At 42.7% G+C, this 25,198-nt stretch overlaps 1 protein-coding gene across 2 annotated transcripts in view; it reads left to right on the top strand.

Annotated features, from left to right (window-relative positions):
• The first annotated feature begins 20,754 nt into the window (after positions 1-20,754).
• LOC144755033 (uncharacterized) overlaps positions 20,755-25,198 on the top strand; it is a 326,794-nt gene continuing 322,350 nt past the window's right edge. For both annotated transcript variants that reach the window (XM_078643485.1, XM_078643484.1), the window contains exon 1: positions 20,755-20,967. In XM_078643485.1, coding sequence (XP_078499611.1) covers positions 20,881-20,967 — 87 coding nt within the window. In that variant the 5' untranslated portion in view covers positions 20,755-20,880. The remainder of the gene's footprint in view (positions 20,968-25,198) is intronic.

Raw genomic sequence — 25,198 nt, 5'->3', positions numbered from 1 at the left:
GATCCCATTGGATCATCAACAAGGTAAATATGAGTAATTTCTGTAAGAACACTGTGTCTGTTAGAATTGTTACCAATAGATTTCACTATGAATTCCCATATATCACTTCACAGGAAAGACTCTTCCTTTGGAGACGGCTCCATTTCCTTTATAAGGTAACTTCTTTTTGCCAAATCATGCACGATGTGGCTATAAATGATGTATAACTTGCGTACCAACTACATGCTTCACATGTAGGGCAACATGACAGCCCAAGCCTAACCATGCCTAGTACTTTTCGACTCTATTTGATGTCGGCCTTGTCTACGATAGGGACCTTTTTGTAATATCACATACCTCTGTGAATCTTTTCCCATTCACTGGCCTTTTAAGTAATTTTAATCATATCTCCTGTAGGACATGCCCACCCCCTTTTCCCGTGTCCTGAAGAAGACCCGCCATGTAAGGGACATCACCCCTACGAATAGGGTCGAAACGTCGACTGCCAGACATCTAACACATGACTAGAGTGTGACAATCAACACCAGTTACAACATGATGTTTTGAATACTAAATTTGTTCAAAAATGTTGATGTATCTTTGTATGGCTCCCCTGTGAAGCCACTGTCAATTGTAGGAAGAAATTTACAACTGACCTGCCACTTTCACTCTATTCCGCACCAAACCCTGCACTTTGCACTTTACTCCCCCCCCCTCCTTTTTACGTGGGCACTGAATAATGATAATTCTGTGTTAAAAAGCTATAATGCCAGGATAAAATCCACCAACACTATGTGAATAAAACAATAGTGTGGAACCAAATAATTTTGCCATTTACTGTCTTTCATGTAATTTGTTTTGAATAATTCTGAACAGGCCAGGGACCCCTCTTTCTACAACACGTAACTACCCAGGTCCCTCTGACCCTCTGGGTTGACCCCCCCTTTGTGTGATAGAAAAAGGGCAATGAATGTGCTGTATTTGATATTATACACCGCATTCCTGTTTTTTCCTGGACCGGGTGCTGCCTAGCACCAATGCAGGCTCATATGTTGTGAGCAGGATAGTTTTTGTGCTGGAAGGAGTTCCTTCCTTCACAAAAACAATCTGAGCTATTTTCCTCTTTCTAACTCTGCAGCACACATAGAAATTGGAAGTAACGACGAGAAATAAAGACATTTCTCCTCATTAGGCCTCAACTGGCAGCTGTAGCATTTTTACTCAGACCCAGGTCTACCAGAAATGGTAAATCTGGGACTGCTCCAAAATCCATGGGTGAATGTGTAGGAACACCCACGCTTCATCGAATGAACGCCTTCCAAGGGCAAAGTAACGCAAGGCAGCAATTTATGCTGTGTTAAGTTACTCTAGATTTATCAAGCCGTGTAAGACCACGCATGCTGGCCCTATGTGGCTTGATAAATCTTGCATAGTAATTGTGTCGCCCTTGAGCCCCACTGTATGCCGCAAGGGTGATGCATCTACTTGATACAGATGCCCCTAAAAGTTGATGCCAATGAAAATAGATGAGACTTGCTACATTTGGTCGACTAAGAAATCACATCCTATCCAATAGGAAGGCACTAGTAGGAAATGGTGGTCTCCTTGTGTGTAGACTTGGTCAATAGGGTGCCTCAAACTCCAAAGGGCAAACTAACCCTTTTCAATCCATACCTAATTTCATATTTCTTTGCAGTCACCTGTTTCTCCCACTGATGGATGGAGGCTTTCAGTGAAGTTCATATCAAAACTAAAATCCAATCAGAATCCTAATGCTCCATTAGTAATCCATTACCACATAGCTAACCATGAGAAAGGCTACCTGCTGGGGCCAATTATAGAGTCTGATATCCATAAGCCCAGGACCTGGTAAAAAAGGGAGTACATGTGTTCTTCGAGAACAACATTTGATCATCATACATATTGCAACCACGGATTTCCTGAATTTATAGAGCAGTTGTGGCTCAGGGCCCTTTAAATAGTGTGTACCATTTCTGCACATTTTTTAAAGATATTTCCAGTGGACAGAACTAATAATTGAACCAGTCTAGACAACATTCTAATGCATACACCGAGTGTGTATAAGTATATTATTCATGACAATTAATGCACATTCTATCAGAGTACAACGTCCTCTTGTTGCCTCAAACATTTTTGTGAAATAAAAACCTGGCGTTAAATATTGTTTCAGGACATCTTCCTGTTCGAGGTCACAGGCTAAAGTCAATCTTCTTTTGATGCTGGCTCCCTGTGTACCAGCCTTGTTACAGGGAGTTTGCTCACTGAATCCTGTCTGTTGGAGCGAGCTGGCTGTGTGTGCACTCTGGCAGAGCTGATCCCCGCGTCATGCCTGTCCCACCATCCGTGAACGGACATGAAAACACTGGTAATACCTGGTCCGTACAGACCTATCTGCTGCTCCTGCTGTCTTGGCATTAATATATTTTTCTTTTTATTCTAGGCTCCATTGACAAGCTTGCCGCTGTCTGTCTCCGCCACCACTGTCAGATGCGTGCACAGCTTGTCAAATGATGGCTCTCAATAGAGGCCTGCGTGGCAAGCGAGCGGGTTCTGTTGGCATATTTAGCCTTTCTATGATCACTTGTCAATCCTCTATAGGTCATGTCACATTCTCTAAAATGGTGACAAATCAGTTATTAAGACATGATGGTCAGTTTACAATTTTGCATTCTATGTCATTTTTTTAGGTTTTTTTATGAAAAGGAGCTGCTGGAGAATCGCTGGTTTTGCATGTTATTTTGTAAAGCTCAAAAGCCTATCTGTTATGTTGATATATCCATGCTCCTAACCTAGCTTCATCCGCAATAGTCTCTATAACATCTTGTTCAAACATTGGGGCATATTAGCAAGGGCAGTATCTCTGCTTTAGTGGCACTTTTTGCCGCTAAAGAGGCGATATTCTTATCGCTCTGTCAGCAAGGTGTCGCTAACAACTGTTAGCAACAGCTTTATGGCGAACGGGACCATTTTGGGTGTTGCTTTGTATGTCAGCGATATTTATTGCTAAAGACATGCAGAGGAGGCGTTCCCAACTAGAAAGCGACTGACAGCAGTCGCAAACACACCTTCCGCCTATTACCAAGGCCCGCAAAGCGATAAAAAACGCACACTAACCGCGTTTATCGCTGGATTTTAACACCTGCTAGAATCCTGACTTAGCCATAGTTTTCTATGGGGGGGGGGGATTCTGCGGCTGAATCCTCACCTGCCTATTAGCGACCTTTTTCTTAGCAATGGTAATTCATCGCTGCAATTCCTGTGTTATTGCTGGAGAATCGCCGCTATCACTGGTTTGTTATCGCCTTGGAGATAAACGTTGATAATAACGCGTTATCTCCGCGATGTAAACCAGCGATAGCCAGTGATAAAAAATACAGCGTTAAGCGCGCTTTGTGATAAACATCGCAAGTCCTTGCTAATATGGCCCATTGTATTTCAGTGCATTTACCCATTCAGCTCTTTACAAGTTTCGATGTAGTCCACTGCTCCATTTCCCGCATCAAAATTAAGCCACTGAGTGAGACCTTTAGGTTTTCAATAATTCATTTGTAAGATAACATTTATTTATTATTTACATTTTATTGCCTAGGAGTGACTTATTGGAAAGAACCAATTGATTCCTTTCCTGGTTAAATGCCCCGAGGAGCATCCCATCAATTTGTTCTTATAATGGCTAGACAAATCTTTCTCCTTCTGCATCTCTTTCAGAACAAAAACGTATCCTGTCATTGAAACATGAACTACTGATTTTCAAACCTGTAAGTACAGCCTTGTGTTTCCATTTAGCCTAGATGCAATCCTTTTAGTTTTGATGTGACTGTATTCTAATATATTACTGCCACAGGGGATTTGTGTGCTATAAGTTGCTGGTCTACAGCGATATTTACTTCAAATTTTGTCAAAAATGTGATTATTGTTGTTTTTGTTATTAACGTAAAAAGACACCCTCAATATATATGTTGTACTTTATCTATCAAATAGTATTAAAATGACACAAAAAAATAGATTTTTCTGATGCATGTCCTAATTTAGTTTCTGATGGACGTAATATATACATTGTTTTCAATTCAATTCAATAATCTTTATTTCGTTGCAATAGCATCATAAAAGATATACAATTAAAATTCATTAAAATACAATTTTATAGTAATCAAGACACAGGTAGAATATGAGGTGTCTATTCAGAGTTCCATTTCATTATCAATTCGATTCAGTTCATCCCAGTATACTTCATCATGTTTGATTCATGGTATTTCGGCCAGTAAAAACATCACACATTTAATAAATATAAAGTTAAAAGTAGTCAACATATTTACAAGCTAAAAAAACGATTAAATTTATAACCACCATGGCATGATAATTAAAAATTACAGTATGATGATAAAAAGTAGTAATACAATGGTTGCTATACTCAACCGTGAGGTTGAGTACTCGGTTGTCCTTTGATTCTGGCGTATATAACAATCATAATAGTATTAATTTTAAAAGGACTTCGTGAAGTGATATGATTAGAAATGGAGACCCATTTTAATCTAATAAAATTAACAGCAAGAAGAAATCTACTGATGCCAAACACAATTACTTGACTGGTGTCTGTTTTAAGGATTCTACCAGCCTCCTTATAGGAGTTCAAACCAATAATGCGACATAGCGGCACGATCCACTTTTTCCTTGACTTCGCATAACTGGGACAAAAAAATAATATATGTAAGACATCTTCCCTTGCATTGTTAGAGCATAGAGTGCAGAGATCACTGTTTATCTTCACCCAACTTTTCTCAAGAGCTTTAGTTCTCAATGTTTCATACCTGTATTTTATATACAAGGTTTTAGCTAGTGGCGGCTGTATTTCATCCAAAAATGGCTCAAAGTGTGCCACATCTTTAACCATTAAAAAAATTTCAGTTAAGGGGCCATGGATTTTTATGCATACAGAATCGTAGCTTATATAGGACCAGAAAGACATTTTGACAATTTTTCTTGAACCCACACTCATTGATTCCGGCTCGCTCCAAAAATGGGCTAGTCCTAGTTTAACCAGCCAGGATCTTACGCGCTTTAACCAATAGATTTTGCTGCCACTATCTAGATCCATAACTTCTTTCAACCCCTTTTTATATTCATTCAGTTCGGGGGTTGTCCATAATCTGACCCACAGCAATAATGGTCTCAAGATTGCATGTTGGTCAGTACGTTTAATATTTAGATCCAGAAATAGTGGTAACAGCGGGGTGTTAGTGGGCACTTTTAATAATCCCCTAAAGAACTTATTCTCAAGGGTTTCAAAAGTTTTCCTACAAACTGGTCCCCATATTTCTGCTCCATACAGTACTGCCGATTGAACCTTATACCTGAAAAGCTCTAAAGCTGGTGTAACTGCCTTGTTCAGGCATTTATTATGCCTTTTTCAAATTGGAAGGCAGTTCTGTTTAAACACTATTTTCGTTTTTTCTAACTGCGGTTTCCATGCTAATAGGGAATCAATTAATACGCCTAAATATGTGAAGTTCTGCTCATGATCTAACTTATGACCATTTAGCATTAGGTTCTTCCTGAAACTTTTGTGCGGGCTTAGTGCCATATATTTTGTTTTTTTTATGTTAATTTCTAACCCTTTAAGCTTACAATAAACTGGAACCTTTCTAATAAATTCTGGAGGCCCCGCTTGTGAAATAAGGATTGTGTCGTCCGCAAAAAGGAGGGACGGAACCCGTTCACCCCCCAATCTAGGTGAATTATTGTCACACTTCTCCATATAGGACTGGATATCATTAACAAAAAGGGAGAAGAGTGTAGGAGCCAGCACGCATCCCTGGCGTACTCCCCTTTTTATAGGGATAGATTGTGAAATTTCCCCGTTTGGGCCCCACCTAACCTTAGCGTAATTATCCTTATGCAGACCCTTCACCAAGTTTAACAAATCACCTGGGAGTCCCTGGCATTTCAATGATTCCCATAATAGGTCTCGAGGAATAAGGTCAAATGCTGCTTGCAGGTCAACAAATGCCACATACAAGTGGCCTTTGCGAATGATGACATATTTCCAGTACAAGCAGCGTACCCCACTCCAGGATAACGAAACTTGACTGCCGGCTGCAGATTACAAGTAAACTCGTGGTCTGGCGGGCAGTCGTTTGGCTTTCCTACGGTGGTGTCTATTAAATAGGTACAGCAATGTGAATGCCAAAGCCTGTTCCTGCACGGCATGGACTGTCAAGTCCATGCCGTGCAGGAAAGAGGGTGACTGCACACAGGCCCACAGGAACCCATTGGGTCTGAGGCCACAGTGTTTCCTCACCGCCACAGGTTTCATAGTAACGTCACCTCCATGAAAACTTTGATTGTGAGGAAACTCCTAATCTGCTTGGCGGTGCTGCAGTGGCACCAGCAGCATATTAAGGCCTCTGACCACCACGCCACCTCTGCAGAATCCATGATCCCCGCTGGTGGTGAAGGCCCTGTAGCAAACCCTCTAGCATATTCATAATACGGCAGGTGAACCGCCACTTTGGTGGTCCAAGGACTACCAACACAAACTTACAATTAGACCCTAAATCATGTCTTTGAACCCACAGACGCATTTTTTGTCTGTTCCCCTTCGGGAACACTTCTGTCTCTAACTAATTATCTGCTAACCAGAGGTGTACATGCTGACCCGGAATGACTTCGGGCTTAATTATGACTTTCGCAGTCTTGGAGTGGGTCCTTGATGCCACTGCCCTGCTCCAAGACCAGCAAAGCCGCACTAACACCACCCACCAGATTACCACTTCTTTGGTCTAGGGCGGGCAGTTCTTTGGCGGTGCCTATGAAAAATTGAGCCGTAATGGTAGCATCAAAAACAGTTCCTGCTCTGCATGGACTGGTCCAGTCATGTTGTACAGGAACATGGATGCATGCACACAAGGGGACACCAAATGTGGCCCTGTGCATGCACCCCACGGCCTTGAGGAAACAGGGGGCCCTGTAGGGACCCTTTGTTTTCCATCCACCACAGTTTTAATGGCGGGTTCATCGTAATGAAAACCATGGCAGAGAGAAAAGTAATAATATGCTTTGTGGTGTGGTAGCAGCACCACAAAGCATATTGCGGGCTCAAGACCACCGCAGCACCGGTTGCAGTGGTTCCATGGCAGTCCGACCGCCCAAATTGTAATGGGGCGGTCGGATCAACGGTGTGGCGGTGCCCTTACTGCCACCATGGCTACAGTGGTATATGTGTATGGTAGTGATAAAACTACGCATATTACAAAAATGACAGGCACAGACATCGCCCTCATTTGACGACTGGTATGGTGAATTGATGACCATGGCTTCCTATGAGAGACCTGTATAAAATTAAATGACCAATTTGACATCTTCGAGGCGATTTGGGGCTCCTTCGTCTGAACGAGGGATGTGATTGTTTGTTTTTTTCCCAGCCATTGAGAGGGTGGGTTTAACTCTCACCACCAAATGTGCGTTGAGTGGCTTAGGTTAATACGATGTTCATTTTAGTGGATGGAGAGACTTCTTTCCTGTTATCCTCTTTAGGCTCATTTTACACTTACACTGGTGCTTGTTTAACGTCAAGTGATCAGCACAAACGATAAAAAGCATCGTTTTAATACAGAGCATACTTTTCCTTCTGTTTTCTGTTATTTTGCTTGAACTAAATTATATAGCTTTGATGACATTTGGTTCATCAATGATTAGGATGACTGTTTCTGATCATACTTGGCCTACTATGGATACGTTACTGTAATTGCAGGCATTCTTGTGTGTTCTTTGATGGTAGCAATGCTTGCGTGTATACTAGCTTACTTTTGAATACTTTATCGTCATTGAGCAATCTGTAATGTGCAATGTGACTATAATAATGTTTGTTTGAAATTTCAACTAAATATTTATGGGCAGTGTGGTTGCTTTTGCTCAGTTCCTCTAGCCTTGTTTTGCACTTAGAGTTGGTGTGCAACTTGGGTGTTAATTCCCACAAAGTTGCCACTTTTGAGGCATTCTCTACCATCTCAACTTTCTGCTCAGTACCTACCCCTGCCCTGAGTATATCCCTTTTTCCAACCACTATCTCTAAACTTGTGATTGTGGAAAATTATCTCTTTTGCGGGTTTTATTACGACGTAAAACGGCTGAAGGTCAGAATACTTTGTTAGCACCTCCTAAGAGGCATTTAGGTGTATGAATACTTGTAGAATCCTGCTTTTAGATTGCAACTTTGCATTGCAAGGACTGTTTCAGATCGGTTAGGTAAAGATGTTGTTTATATCTTGGTCAATTGCACTGTATACGCGTATAGCGACTAGGGCTTTCTGGATAATATTAACATCTGTATTCAGTCTATAAGGTGCTAAATGATGGATAAGGTAAATGAAGGACTCACAGGAGAAGAACATTTGGGGCAAACGACTGGCAGCTAGCACAGAAGGGTAAAAGCACGAAGAAAGCAGTGTAGGATGACAATCAGCAGCATAGTGAAGTGGGTACAATAATTTGTCCTCACTCTTGTGGCAGGAACACAAAACATTTTTGACTGGCGCTATTTCATGTTCTTGGGGGGCGGGCGGTTAAGTTAAGTCAAAGCTTGGTGCAAACCACTTTTTAAAACACATCAGGAACACAGGTTTCTGGAGGAGAAAATGTCTGACACAAAGGTTTATGCAGACTTCTTGTGTGTCATTTTGTTGTGATGGAGGTTTTTTTTTGCTGCTGTGTTTTGTACTGAATTATGGCAATATGATGTTGGTTGCACTGTGGTTGTGTTCTGTGTTTACTGTTTTACTCTGTTGTGCTTTGTTATATATGAATTGGCTCCTATGTTGATTGATGTATCATATTATGTTATCTTATGCTGATTTCTTAAGACATATAAACACACATTGCTATATTTCCAGCCAAAAGCAGCACATGCCTTTAGGTTTACTGTGGCAAGGCACCATTCTCCCAACTTTAAATGTACAGGCATCCTTTTTGTGTCTAATAGCAGAGTTGTAGTCTTTGCTGCACGTGCTGCTTTCTTCACCTTACCGCCTAGTGGGACTTTAACAAATATTATATTTTATTGCCACGAGTATTAGAACACAAGCCGGATGTGACGCTCAAACCATAAAACGCGATTTCCGTGGGTTGTTTAATTTTGAGTAGTGCCAATATCGCTGACCAAGGGGACCCCGCTAATAAAAATACATTCCTATCAACAAAGTCTGACAGTTTATCTCGCAACCAATGATTTAATTTGCAATGTTTGCTCTCGATAGGGAAATCATATCACACAAAAGATGACCTCATAAAACATTTAAGACTCACCTGCAATCTCCATCGAGAATGTAGCAAATGTTCACGCGCAGGATTTATGTGTTCCAATTCAACCGCTGCCGCAGCCCCGCGCCTCTGGAAACGTGTAAACTGTATCTCGGGGAGCAGGGCTCTGAGTGCCACAGAGAGCCAACAAAGGCTTGGCAGGAGGCTGCCAGCCTGCACCGGGCCCGTTCGGAGATTACACGAGCTGTCAGAGACTGATTGGGGAACGTGGCATAAAATAGCACCATGCCCTCCGCACACAGCTGAAAAGACTTATGTTCGCCTCTTACCAAACGCCTTAATGTAAGGCTGTGAAATAGCTTTGCACAGATGTAAAACTGCATGATAGCAATGCCAGCAGTCGGGTCCTATCAACCTGCTCAGATAAATGGCTTTAATATGCTGCAATGCAAGGTTGAAGCGAGGGTTTTAGATGTTGAGCAAACATGGCTTTTTAAATGCTTTTCAAAGAATAGTACTATTGACAGCCACTTAGTCAACAGAGACTCATGTATAAAAGCGTTATTTGAAAGTCGTTTCCTACACATATTTACCAATACAGATATACACAGTATATAATTTCAGGTGTGCAAATTGTGCAGAGTATTTTAGCTTCGAGTATGGCCTAAATTCAGTTCTTGTGCAACGTTTATGTGCCTTCACTCTGCACCACACATTGCACTTGTTCATACAGCAATGTAATTGAAGATGCAATGTGGGACCTCATCAGTGATATCATCAATGCAGTCATTGGAGATGTCATCAGTGAGACCATGTGCGAGGTCTTGAGCTCTTGCAGCTCCACTGGCTGCAGTTACTCAATAGCTCTCAATTCAAACTCCTCACACACATTCTGGCAGATCTGCTACTTCAGATCAGAATAAGCTTTATTCGGTATGCAGTGCACAACCATATAAGCGTTCACAAGTCAACATGTTAAAATCATCACAGATATAAATACATGTTAATAATATTGTCCTGTCATTTGTCAGTTGCACATTTTATGGGATTTAGTATAACATTTAACATATAGTAAAAATACATTGGCCAGAGAGTCTTTCTTTTGCAGCCTGGTATAATCGATTTCACTGTGCTATATTTAGAAAATGACGATCAAATCACAAGAAGAGTAGGTTATTCTTGGCAAAAACCATTAAGTGCAAAATACGCAATAAAGTGCTTATTTGCTCTAAAGTCCGTGATGTGCAAAATTCGCTAGTTTACAGCCTTCAAAAGGAATTTAACATTCCAAAGAACTTTCTTAAAGTTGGTAAATGGACTAAAGAAAAATGTGCAAAAGTAGGCAACGATGTGCAAATTACGCAAATTACATCAGGCAGTAGTCATAAATATTTCTAGAAGCAGCTACGTCTAGGGTTCCCTAGGTGCTACCTGCTATAACCAAAAATAAATGATAACATTTCGTACACAGTAAAATAGTCTGGATGATGAAGTGGAATCAATGCAAATATCATATAATACAATACGTATTCGGATCAATTAAAAATGCTTGTCTTTTAAAACTTTTAAAATAGTAGAAATACATCTTCAGTTAGTTTACAAGTTCTTTCTGTGCCGAATGCAAAATTTTAGAAACCTTGCTATACTTATAGCTATAAGGTCTAAGTCCAAAAGCTGGAGAGTCATAAAAGCAGGACGACATTGGCGAAGACCCAAGGTTTTTAATATCGGGATCAGCCATCGCTTTCGGGGTTCGACATAAAATTTACAGAAGATGGTCACATTCAAGGCACTAGTCGCTTGTCGCAGCACTGCCCCGCCCCGCAGCGGGACGGGAAGACCCCGATGATGAAGCATGACACCAAGGGCCCTTTTGGTGTGTGAGGGGTATTTTAACAAAGAAGGTGTATTCCAATGACATCCGGATATACACCCACCCAATGTGAGGTGGCCCTTTTTGATTAACTAAAATCCCTGATAAGAGGAGGACGTGCCCACCTCGGTGCCCATCGGCACCACCTCTTCACTCCCCCCTTTTTGATTTCCTTACACATTCAAGGCACAACACAACTTAGGCCCCACCTACCTGAACAGTTGATTCTCCATCCAACAACCACCTAGACATCTTTGCTCGGCTACCCTCCTACTTGCTCAAAACCCAAGCATTCAGAAAGCCAGATCAGGAGGACAAGCATTCTCTTACATGGCTCCTAAAGAGCAGACAAACCTTGCACTCCACTTCAGAGGCTCCTCCTCTCTTCTTGAATTCTCTCCTCCTCTCTTCTTGGATTCTGCAAGAAGCTGAAGACCTGGCCTTTCAAATAACTAACCTACCAAACGCAGGGCTAACCACACACACCTGCTCAGTGCCGGGTTACCCTCATGGGTGATATTCTACTATAACATGGCAGGGGTGCAAGTTAGACTTGGCGTATCATACCAGAACAAGAGTGCTTTAGTGTTTTAAGTTTTGCATTTGACCTTCATTTCGATGGTACTGTATTGTATGTGAAATTTTGAGGTTTTTAAAAACACGTTAATACTGTATGAGCAAAGGTGTCAATAACATACCTTTACCTAAACATTTCTAGTGAATATTTAATGTTTTTATGATATACTACATTCAGCACCCCTGTTGATATAATTTACTGTCCACATCTGTCATCGATCCTAAGTTAGCTGTTGTTGAATGAACTTGCTGGTGGTTATGCCCTGCATTAGCCCTTTTGGCACTGGATCTCATGCACAGGGACTTTGACCTTGGTCAGTGTCCTCTGGGTGAGAACCCATGTGTCAAATGGACCAATGCTCATAGCCTTCCACTCATTGCAGCATGCTATAAGAGTAGTCTCTAAGGTTTTGTGACAGTCCCCTGCCTCCATGACCCCTGAACACCGCACCTATTGATGAACATCAGACTTTGGGTCAAGGGCCTGTACTAGCCTCATACCCTCTGGCTGTATGCAGAAGGTTCTGAGAACAGTACACATGCACCAGCCCCCAGGTCACTGAGCTTGCTGTGCTCTTACTCTGGCTACGCATTTAAAGCTTAAAGAGTAGGCTTTGACTTGGGGCCAGGCTTTGCACCAGCCTCTTTTACAAAGTCATCTACATATTGCCTTTAGCCATACAAAACAGTCTCTCAACATGGCTAAGACCTACACAAGCCAGCACACTACCGGGCCCACTGCACTTTAAAGAGATTGTTCTGGGTTTAAGGTCTAGTTTATTATGTCATAAGAACCGCTCATAGAAACTTCAGGCCCTACACCCAGAGAATGTTATGCACTGCAAAAGATTGTACACGGCTGGATCAGTGGGATGGGGACTGCTGCAGGGACTAAAACCAGAGCTCACCACAAATGGCTCATTGGCCTTACAACCAGTTGTAAAGTGCTTGTGTTCTCTCCCTAAAACATGGTAAAATAGACATACACCAGATTGGCATTTGTAATTTACTTATAAGTCTCTAGCAAAGTAGGATACCATATACCTGGTGCGTTAAATGAAATGCTACTAGTGGGCCTGCAGCACTTATTGTCCCACTTACATATCCCCTTAAACCATGTCTCAGGCCTGTCATTGCAGACTGTGTGCAGTTTTAAAAGGCCAATTGGACTTAGTAAACTAATCCTGTTTCCAGTCTACAACTGCCTTTTTAATACATGTCACCCCAGTGCAGACCCTAAACAGACCATAGGGCAGGCTGTGTTGTATTTAAAAATTAGGGCTATTTTTTTTTAACTTTCACATGCCCGGGTAGTGAACAACTCACAAATTCATGTTTCACTACTGTGAGGCCTATCTATTCAATAGGATAACAATGGGTGAACTGATTATATTTAATAAGAGATCACTTTTGTTTGGGAACAGGCAGGAATATTATGTTTGGTGTCTAAGGAATTGTAATATAAAACCTTTTTAATTTTAAAGTTAGATTTTAAATCACAATTCTGAAACTTGCACTTTCACTTTCAGGCAGTTGGCATTTTCTTGTCCTAGCAATTGGATGCCTGCAGACTGTATCCTGGGTCACACGACTAGTTGTAGTTGGCAGTTAGCCTTGGTGAATTCCTCATATACAGTAACACAAAGGGGGATTAGGTGTTGACAGGATGGGCTATCCTGACAGGATGGGAGGGGCGGAGCTACGCCCAGCCTTCTGTAGGCCTGATTGGATACAACCTGCAGCCTCGTGTCCCTGGAGATTTTGGACTTCCAAAAAAGTGACTAAGTCTGATCGCAGATATCTTCAATATGACTATGTCCAATGATTCCCTGACGACAAAGCCTCCTCTCCAGACACCACCAACTGCCTTGGCCCACTGAATTTCACCTTCTCAGACATTTGTCTTCACATGTCTTTTAAGTCCAAAGGTAAGTAGAGACCGGACGCAATATACTTGTATCCAGAAAGCACTCAATTGCGGTCAGCCATAACTTTCGAGAAAGTTCTGTTCATTTAATTTTTGTTGTTTTGGTGTCAAATAATTTATTTAATTCTACTTCAATTTTCTAAATGAGTTTGTGTCACAACCTTACTGGAGGAACAACGTGGGTAACGCTGCCATACGCGAATCGCCAGAAATGTTTTCTGTTCTTACCACCTACCTGCAAGCAGGAGAGAAGCTTCGCAGGTGGTGGGATCATCATGACGTTCCGGGCCAGGGCGCACTGATCACCACGGCGTTCCGACGAGGTGATCTGGAACACAACGTCATCGCGTTGTGAACCAAAAGCGCATAAAAGACGCTTCCGGGTTCACCTCGACGCAGATTATTCCCAAAGATTTCCGGATTGCAGCGAAACTCTCTGCTCTCGACTCGGCGTAGCATCTAGTGCGGTAAGGCTTGCTGCTTCCACAGTGCATAGTTATACTGCCTTTGTCTTGGTGGAAATTACCCAAACCAAACTGTATTGGTGCTACTGGGCTGTATTTCCTTTATGAATTCCTTTGTGTATAATGCCCAGTATTCAGACTCATAAAGTGGATATCTACATGTGCCCACCAGTGTTATAATTATCTACAATCACACTGCCGGCACGATGTTTAGAGAATGACAGACAATTCTCCCCTACCTGTATGCCATGATGAGAAAGCAGAAGGTTAAGAGGTATACAAGTGTTGCAGTACTAACAAAACTTGACTCAAAGTTACATGGAGTGACAAAACTCCCCTGTTTTTGTTTTTCCCTTGAAATTGGATTACAAATCTACAGTGTGAAAAACCGACAATTGTTCAGGATTCATAGCAACAAGTGGTCGTCTTTTTTTTTTTCTCACAATATTCTTTTCCTGTTTTTTAACAGAGGGTTCTGAAGTCTATTTGGATTTTCCCCTCTGTGACGCTGAGCAGCTCTTTTATTTTGGTCGGTATTCTGAAGGTGTTTATACATGTATGGTGTAATGAGGAGTTGGGGAGGGGAATCATAACGTTCCTACTTTGATTCATGTTATTCTATTACAGCGTATTGATATAAAAAACTACGAGTTCATAAAAGAACAAACCATACCTTGTTTCCCTTAGTGGTACAAAACAATTCTTGTTTTCTTTACAGGTAAATAGAGATGGTGCAACAGATTTAGACCCGTAGAACCCATGTATGGTCTGCTTATGGTGTTGTTTTTCCTTTTTAGGTCTCCCTCCCTGCTGTTCCCATCCTTTCCGCCCTTGATCACCTTAATCTTCTGTGCTGTTATAGCATTCAAAATTGAGACTATCAAGGAGTGGACCCACTCGAGTTATAAACCGATCCTGAGGATACAGAAGGTAACGCCGTGATAGTTTGGGATTTTTCTTGTTTTGTGTTTTCACTTATATTATTTGAGCGCTGCATAAATACACATTGCCTCTCAGTTAAGCCTGACTGCTTTTGTGCCAAGCTACCAGAGGGTTAAGCACAAGATATTTTAGTGACTTTTGTGGATACCCCTGACAAGATTTGTGGCTGTGCCTTGAGAAGGGCTAACAACCCCCCTCCCTCAACTAACAACCCAATTTCCCACTGTCAGTCATTATCTGCTATCTACGGAGGATATACCAATTCTGTACAAGGCCTCTCTATCAATAAGTGAATGGTTTAAGGGGCATAATGAAGGCCCTTGCATCCCCTGCAGTGCGGAGACCCCCCACCATTCAGAGGTCCCCTTTCAATTCAAGTCTATGAGAATCTGTGGGATATGGCACTCTTGTGGTACCTTTCTACATTCTGCAAGGGGCCTCAAAACATGTTGTTATGCCACTGGAAGGTTCAGGCAGTGTTACAGTGGCCCAAAATTGCCTATATAAATAATTATTATTTTCCTAAGATATTTCAAGTTTGTATAGGACATGCATTTAAATTATCCCTTTTCATACCACTCCTAGTTCTCTACTGCTGAAGATGGACAACTGCTTTATTTTGTCACTAGTAGTGGATCGTGCATGTAAGACATTCAATGGATGGTTTGCTCAAGCGCCTAAAATGCTTCATCCCAATTGTCGTTTGACATTTACAATGAACACTGACCCCCTGGATCAAGCTAGTGGTGAAATTCTGAAACAAATGTTCCTGATTGACAACAGAGAACACCCAGTTGTTTTTGTTTATAGGAGAATGTCTGATTGTGAATTCAATTGTGCTGTCATTGGAAAATAATGCTAGATAAGATATATTTTCTAAAAGGACACATCATCTTCTACCAGCGAGCCTTAGGGTTTTGGTCAGGATGAAATATCGAAATATACAATTACTTTAGCAGTGTAGCAAGAGTAGGCACGTCCACTGACCTTATTACGTTTTTCAATATTGTTTTTATATAAGCTGCATACCTAGTACTAAGTATACTACAGCAGTCACCTATTCCTGCCAAGGTCCACCAAGGGAAGAAACATATTTCTGCAAAAGTACAATATTGCCTCATAAAGCTTTTCTTGTGTGTACTTGTAACAAGGATTGTTTATCAGTATAGACGGAATAACATTCATCTCTGCTCAAGTTTAACATGCCACTACTCAACATGCACTTCAATATTCTCAACAAGATGGCGTCATTTTTCTTGGACATCCATTGTTATTCTACCCCAAGCTCTGTTTGATTGCAAGCCAACTTTTCTCACCTTCCTCCTCAACGTCTTCTTCACGCTCATTAGTAGACGTTGGAAATGTATAGCTATTACATTTGTGGTGAAATCTAAAGACTGTAATATAATCAAAGGTATTCTTTTTCACAAACATGAAAAAGTATCTTCACTAGCTCTTGTACTTAGGAAATATGTTTAAGGGGTTAATGGGTTCCTATGTATGTGGTTAGCATCTCCATCATATTGCCTGTTTTTGGCTTGCAGTATCCTGGGGTAAGCTTCAGCAGGGATATTGCCCAAATGTGCCTGATCAGCAAGTGCTGTTAGGTGTTCAGTTACCACTGCAAGATGATACCAATTCGACAGTGGAGCGAGGTATAATAGGGGAACTTACCCAGAGAATTTGGGAAATAAACATATGGAATGTTCTGTAAAATGCAAGGATACCGTGCAACACATTGAAGAATATGTAAAATATCTATATAACATGCTAAGAGGCCCTTATTCGGTTCCGTATTTTATCACTTAACTCAACGCATATCCAGCTATCAACATGGTTCTAGGCAGAATTGATAAGTGGACTGGTACAATAGACAGGCAGGTGGACCACTTAGAAGTTGGTTGTGATGTATGAAAACATTGGAGGAATACCTTCAAACTGGTGGCACATGGTCTTCAACAGCCACAAATTCCAGTACGAGATCTATTCATGTGAAATGTTGCTGAGCATTTCATATATTGTCCTGCCTGATGACATCCTGCTGACACTGGTGGATCCTGGTCAGTCCGCATGGAGTAGTCCTAACCCTCCTACACCACTTTGGCACTAACTCAGGCTGAACAATAAATTTCCAAAAACCTGAATTCCTTGTGTTAGATATAGAGGGACAAGTCAGAGTGAAGTTAGGGGCCTTCTCTCCCTTTGGAAGAGCAGAGAAATCCATTAGATACCTTGGTGTGCACATTACCCAATCACTACAGGTATTGTACAAGGCAATCTATCCACCCATTTTAAGAGAACTGAAGAATGATCTGAGTACATGGGGCCCATTATTCATTTCATTGTTGGGCAGAGTAGTGGCCTTTGGGATGAATGTGCTCTCCGGGTAGCTGTACTTATTTCATACTCTCAATGTGATAATCCCCGCACCAGACATGCAACTCCTTCAGAAAGCATACAACCAATTCCTTTGATGGAAAGGCAGACCCAGAGTAGTGTTTAAGGTCTTTCATAGCACAAAGAAGGAGGGTGGCTGGGGCCTAACTGACAATAAAATGACCTATGTACCAGACATGATACACTCTCTCATGGAACTGTAGGACGCCATCCCTAGAACCCCAGCGTTCACAATCTTCCCCTCACCTTCATTCCAATGCTGTACAAACCAGATTTTACCTCAGCTCTGCGCACAAGCCAGTTTGCCTCATGGAAAAAGGGAGATTGTGTCATGTTGAGAGATCTCTACCAAAACTACCCAATTTAATCATTTACCTAGTGTCAGACAGATTTTAAACTTTGTAAGAATGAGTGCCGCAGATATTTCCAAGTTTGACTCTGAGCAATGCACCCTGGGATAGAGAGGGGGGGACAAGGGAATTAATGCTATTTGAAAATTTGCTTCCCACATATGATTCTACTAAAGGTCTAATATCTGCTATTTATGCAACACTAACACTTCCACCAGTAAACCACAAATCGCCCTAAATGCAGAAATGTTAGTCAACATTACCCTGTGGGGGTGGTTTCATGGGAACAATGTGCGCGATTGTGGAAAGATATACCGCAGACATCTTGCACTGTTTGGGTGAAGGAGACATGCTATAAAATTATGCATGACTGGTAAATGAAACCCCACAAACTAAAGAAATTATTGGATGGCGGGTGCTGGTGCGGATGTGGTGTGGGAGGGTACACCTCTAAACATTTGATGATCATGCCCTGTGATTACAGCCTTATGGAATGGGATCCTTAGCCACGGAAAGAGTGTGATAGGGTTTTCAATCAACACAGAGCCGATCAGAGTAATTTTGGACATTTGACCTAGAGGATGGAAGAGTCCAAGGAACGTTGAGTGGAATGTCATCCCCCACTTGATACTCGCAGCAAAACAAGAGATAGCTTTACTCTGGAAGAATCCGAAAATCAGCCCTGATGTTCAAGTTTGGTTATGTAGACTTTGGAATGTCCTTGCTATGAAGATACTTCCTTCTAATCTAAGGGAGAACATGACAAATTTGCATCTGCTGCACAACCCTTGATGGGATACCTTCAAGTGGATGCATCAAATCTGAAATGTCAACACTTAGAGTCTCCTATCCAACAGAACACTAAGACTTTGAAGTCTCATAAATTAGCTGACATTGTTTATGACCAACTTTGAGGCACTAATTGATGTAACAAAGAATTTATCGAGGGATGCACTGTACGTAGATAGGGGAGTCAGATGGTGAAGTTAAAACGGTTGTGGGATCATGTATCAAGTACTACCTTTGTTTTTTTTTCCCCCATGTGAAAAGAATCAAAATTGTCTTTAAAAAAGAATGATGAAGCCTAAATGTACCAGAAGTGAGACAAGCACAAGATAGCGGCACATAGCCTGTAAATCATAAGTAGCAAAAACAAATAAATAAAGAAGTCTTTCAATCATGACCAAACATGAAGCCCACTCTGTGAAGTAAAGAACATGTGTGAAGCAAGAACCACAAACGTGTACTCTCTAATTAATAATTCCGTTTAACTCTGCAGGTAAATATCAAAACCAGAATTAAATACTAATATGGATACCTCCCCATAAACTAAAGGGGTATTGAAGTTCAAATCCCCAGAATGCTGTACCTGGATTTACCACATCCTTCACCACAGATGTTCTCCGATTCCTGGAACTGCAACACATACATTTATGACCTTCTCTAAGCAAGCCATAGGGAAGATGAGGAGGGACTTTTGTGCAATGGGATGATATGGAGTCTCTGGGAGGACACTTGTCAGCTCCTGTTGTAGTGGCGGCTCCTCGGCTGGGGCAAAGGAGCGTCCCCCACTGCTTTAAGAGAGGTGCAGCAGAAAAATGAAATGAGAATAGCTTGGTTAATATTATTGTCACTTTATTTTTCACTACGGGCTGGGCTAGGGCGGGTCAGGCTGGGGATATAGGGGAGGAGTGGTTTGCCCACTCCAAGTGCGCATGGCTGCTTGGCCGGCCCTCTTGGGCCAGTCAAACAGTCCTGAGCACTTTGCATCTTCCCTAACAGCCTTGCTTTGCACAGCCTAGTGAGGAGCATGAAAAGTCTGATTGCCGAACCGCAGTGCTCCGACCAATCACAACACTGCATTGCAGCATTGTGATTGGCTCAAGGGAGGGAGCCTGTGTGCTTCCTGCTTCCTACCGCTACGGAAGCAGTGGAGAAGGTGGCTGCAGGGACCAAAGGGGAGAGACGGTCGGGTGGCCGGCAGCAAAATGTAAGTGGGGTTTTTACAAATCATTTTGTCTCCCTGCTCCCCACTTCTCCCCGCCTCACCACCCTGTGACCTGCCAGCTACCACTGTCCTCTTGTGCCAATAGAGGAGGGGCGCAGAGGCCAGGATGTCCTTCTGCCCTCAGCCCCTTTCCTTCTGGCTCTGTAGATTTACCGACTATGCATCTGCACCCAGTAAAAGCGGTGTTAGTGTTCTAGCACAAACAGGTCAGACCTATTGGTATATGGGAAATAACGAGGTGGTGTATCTCTTTCTGGTCATATGCCTTCTTTTCTCTTGCTACCTCCACTCTATTCACAGCACAAACAGGGATGGGTGTCAGGGATTATGTTTTTTCACTTCAGTTTGCACTACAATTGCTTTAAAAAAGGTGCATATGTGCAGCTCAGTTGCTGCCCACGTGCTATTAGTGGGAAAAAAACATTTAAAGACAAGCAGCAGTGAATAAAAGCAGCTTCTATTGTTTAAAGTGTGCATAAGGTATCTACGAATTGCCTGTATTTAAAAGTTCTGCTCTGACCTTACACATAGCAGGTTGGCAATAAAATAAATCAAATTCATTAAAATAGTGTTGAACTAGTCTGTGACATACCAGCTGCCATAACATCATGCAAGAAATATTCTCTGGCATAAATAACTGTCCTAAATATTGTTCTATTGGGGGTGGGTTTTCTTTTGTTCATTCCAATGTGGTGAGAAGTTGTAGCGATATTTATGACGCCGATATCTATACTACTATAATAAAGTAAAAATGTGCAGGCTTTGAGGCGGGTAAACTCGGGAACCACGGCGCCAATCTACACACCCGATACACTGTTGAAATCGTCAGGGTCTGCAGATGGTTATAGGCCATATAAATGTAAAAAATAAACGTTATTTACAATATTTATATATTTTTTAAAAGTAGTCCCCCCAAAGTAGCGCCAGCCGCGACGTGCGTGCTCACGTCAGGAGCACGGGGAGGAGCGGCGTCCGAGGAGCGGCGGACATGCGCGGGGGAGGAGCGGTAACGTCAGGAGCAGCGGACAGGCCAGCAGCGGTGCGAGTGGACAGGCGGGAGGAGCGCCGGCGGAGGAGGAGCGGCGGACATGGCGCAGGGGAGGAGCGGTCACGTGAGGAGCAGCGGACAGGCCAGCGGCGGTGCGAGCGGACAGGCAGGAGGAGCGCCGGCGGAGGTAAGGGGACCCATGTCGGGGCAGGCGGGGCTCGGGGCAGGCGGGGGACGGGCCGGGCAGGGGACGGGGTGTTGTAGTCATGCGGTCAGGCCACTCTAAAATATGCATAGTGGGAGAGTGGTTACTTTTTAAAGATGTGCCCTGCCTAGCAACGAAAGTGGGAGTTCGCTCCAGAGAGATATGTTGTACACAAGTCCTTTAGGAAGTCGTTCGGGTCGGGGCAGGCGGGGGACGGGCAGGGCGGGGGCCCGGCCTGATGGACAATGTAGGGGCGGGCGGGGGTCGGGGAAGCTGCCTGTTGCTCCCGGACAAATGTCGGGACGGGCTGCTAGGTCTGGTATAAAATCGCCTCGCGGGCATATGAAAGGGTGAGAGCAACGCATATACTTTCCCAAGACAATCTTATCTTGATTTAAATATGTGGCACTGGGAGAAGAATTTGTCCTGCGTTTTAGGCTTCTGAATCTCCCCTTTATGGACTTCAAAGGCTCTTTGAAATCAAAGGGTCAAACTTATAGGATGTGCAGGATGTGTACATTAGCCTATGTGTCCATCTAACACATACTATGGCTATGTCTATCGTTGTCAGAGGCCTGGAAAAAATACCTAGAACCCATTTTTAAGGCAAAATGTATTAGAACAATTCCAGAGGCGCTATAATGCTGTTTTAAAATCCCTGGTCCATTCAGTAAAATTCCTGAGTCCGGCTGTTTGCACGGGTCTGGATTGATGTACCAGTGTTAATATATTTGTTTCTGCCTTTTCTGTTTTAATGTAATTTATGATTACGTTTTTTATTGTGTGCTGATTTTATTTGTATACATTTATACAGCATACAGTTATAATGAAACGTAAACAATACATTTTGTTAATTCATTCATGCCGAGCTCAGAAAAGTATGTTCTCTTAGTATGTTGTTCTGTTGTTCCCCTGGCTAAAATGTTGTGCACGTGTAGAACTCACCCACAAAAAGACTGCTGCCATTATTGCACAGTGCTGCAAGGACAATCTGGGCCTAAGTGACCTTACCCCCCCCCCCCCCCTTCTCCCCCAAGCACAACCACCTGAGACTAATAAGCAAGGATTCAAAGACAGGCAAAAGTAACGCTGGTAAGATGCTAGAAAGAGCAAACATGAACGTAACAAGACAACGCCACTGTTAGCAATGTTTTGGCAACAATAACAGAAGTATATGCCGGAAATATATTAATCGAATAATGAGAGACTAAGATTGCAAAACCTATAATGTTAGATTGATGCACTAATGAAGGCTAATGAGAGGATTTAGGATAGAAACCACCCGTTATTAATATTTATGGGGAAGAGATAAGCGTTTGCGGCTTTAGAAAGAGATGACACTAATGCTTAGTGATGTGAAAAGGGATGCAGGATAGATTTGAATGTGGCTTATTCGCCATTTCGCAAAATCGTGTAATCAACCGTACATTATGTGGTAATCAAAGCTGCAATTGAAAATGCAGAAAAAAGATTCCATTTCGTGGGAACATCCAAGTTCCATTTCCAAGTTTCACAGTTACGAATGATACTGATTGCTGTACTAATCAATTTTTATCGCTCTTATTAATATAATACTTTATACCGCAGAGTGCCCATCCAGGTCCATGAAAAACAACGGCTGCATTTTTCTATACCATCTGGAGTTACATTTAAGGCCTGTTTATCAGCAGAAGTCAGAGAATAGGTATATTAAAAATGGTAATTAGGCAGGTTAGTCTGAGTGGAGGGACTACTAAACAAAAATAGAAAGTGCTTTGTGCAACTGCAGAATACTAGCGTGCACTAGTTTGCATATGAGCAATTTGAAATGGTGCATGCACAAAGTGGGCAATGTCATGTACCAAATTAGAAAACCTAGCGAACATTTTGTATAATTTTCAATACTTTTTTGTTAGTGTACTGGTATCAAGGCCGTACTGACCATTTTTTCCAGGAGGCTGGAAGCCCCTCGAGATGATTGAAAGGAGCAGGCAAGTGAAAAACTTCCCTGTTCTTTCAGAGCCCCTGCTTCATCATAATCAGGTGACATATCCTAGTGGGACTGTGAAAACCATGGCCCTGAAAGCACTTGCGGCCGCCATGGTTTAGGGGGGGTCACGCGTTGTGATTGGTCGGTACGCCGCTCAGCCAGGGGCTTATGGGAAGGCCATATTCTCCACGCAGGCTGCATGGCTGCCTGCATTTAGAAGGGCGCATGACTGGTTTGGGCGGCCCTAGAGGTCTTTGCGCACTCGGGAGTGGGCACACCACTCTTCCCCTGCCCTGCTCGCAGAGCAGCCCCAACCATCAGCCTGCCTGCAACGCAATATAAAATGGTAATAACTGAAAGTTATTAGCATTTTATGTTTCTGCTTCTCGCACTGCGAGAAAGCAGTGGGGCAACGCTCCTCCGGCCTAGTGGAGGAGCTACCCCTGTCTGAAAGTCTTTCTAGCAGAAGCGCCCATGGATCATGGGTCAGTAAAGGGGGGCAGGTGTCAGAAGCGACAACGCCAGGAGTGACAACACCAAGAAGTTCTTTTACAATGCTTCAGGTTCAGAGGTACTGATGCTTCCTAGCTTCAGAACACTGTGCTGTCAGTTTCGCCTGTTAGAAATCTGTAACAGCAGCATCGGATTGGTAATGCGGGCATTCGGGCAATGCCCGAGGGGCCGGTGTCCGAGTTCCTGCTGTGGGCTGCTTTTTTTTTAGCAGTCTGGGGCCCGATTTGGGCGCTGTCTCTATTGTTCGAACAGCCAGCTGCCCAGTGGGAGTCTGAGTGGGCTTTCTATAGGCAGATGGGCGCTCATTACTTCCTGTTTAGCAACAGGCAGAGGTATCACTCCCTTTGTCTCGCTGGCCGGCCCATTAACGTGTGCACATACTGAGCGGGGGCAGGGGGCCTGAGTAGAAGTGGCCTCACTTGTTTCCAGGTGTGTTTCAGCAGCGTAAACTAACGCGTGCATTAACCCCCCCCCCCCACGCGTTTTTTTATAAGATTACGCCGAAGCAGTCATTTGAGGAAAAGCATTATGCAAATGTGGGCCGATTTTTTTTTTGCGTGCCCGGACCGATTTTCAATCCCAATCCAACCCTGTGTAACAGGCACTGAAAGTGGCAGTGCTGTGCTGGCGGCCTGAAGACGAGGAAAGCTCAAGTGAAGCCAAGAGAAAGTAAGAGACTACCGTTGATGAGAGACTGAAGGGGAGATAGACCAATAAGTGTTGAGCATCTCTCTGAGAATCCACGTTAAAGCTGACTTATTTATATGGAAATTAAAGATGATTTCGGAGGTAAAAGGGTACGAAATTTAGGATTCGTTCTAAGAGACAAGGGTAGCTGAATGCTGGAAAAACATGTTTTTTTGGAGTTGTCTGTCACTTCCAAAAAGGTTTATTCCCTTTCTTCTGTAGCTTAGAGCTGGTTGTAGTGTTCCGGTGTACCATGGGCGTGTCCATGTAGGACATGCCACCTAGATGTCTTTTGATCATGTGCACCCTATAATAATCTGCAAAACGCACGTACCATCATGCATAAGGGATGTTGTGTTTAGACGTTATCTCTAGCCTCGGAAGTAATAACACTATTAAACTGAGAGCGAGGCAGCAACCGGTGTGTAAACAGTGACAGCAATGACACTAAGGAGCTTACAAATGACGTTCCACTGAATCAATAATATTTTATAGGATGGTGCACTGACATCAGTGCAAGCAAAACGAACAACAACATGAAAGTAATAAAGCAAACAGGCTGTCAGACAGACGGAGATGCCAACGATTTGACAAGATGAGCCAGACAAGGTGTCAGGTGTCGATGAACTAGCTGTGCTGAATGCAGAAGATTAAGCCAGTCTTGGCAGAATCGCAGAATCAATAATGGTTTAAGTGTTATACTATGCGCAACTCACAACGCCAGTAAGAGCCCACATGCCAGACTCACATTTTTGATAGCATACAATAATTTGTTGGCGCTGATACATGACTACAGTTTGGCACTGTTGCTAATGTGCAAACTGCAAACCTCCAGCCAGCAGTGGCCACCGTTGTGTCCCACAAGGCACACGTTTACTAAATGGAACCGGTGCAATTACAGATATTATCAGTGTGAGCCTTTTAGCATGCAATTTATTAAGTTTAAAGTGCTGTTCAGAAAATGCCCTAAATGAAGAAAAACAGCAGCGTTGATTGATGAAATAATGTGACTTAGACTGACAGTTTAATTGCAATGGTATGCAT

Source organism: Lissotriton helveticus, chromosome 5_1, assembly GCF_964261635.1.
Source record: "Lissotriton helveticus chromosome 5_1, aLisHel1.1, whole genome shotgun sequence".
NCBI classification, from domain to species: domain Eukaryota; kingdom Metazoa; phylum Chordata; class Amphibia; order Caudata; family Salamandridae; genus Lissotriton; species Lissotriton helveticus.
This window is presented reverse-complemented; position numbering and strand designations above follow the sequence as displayed.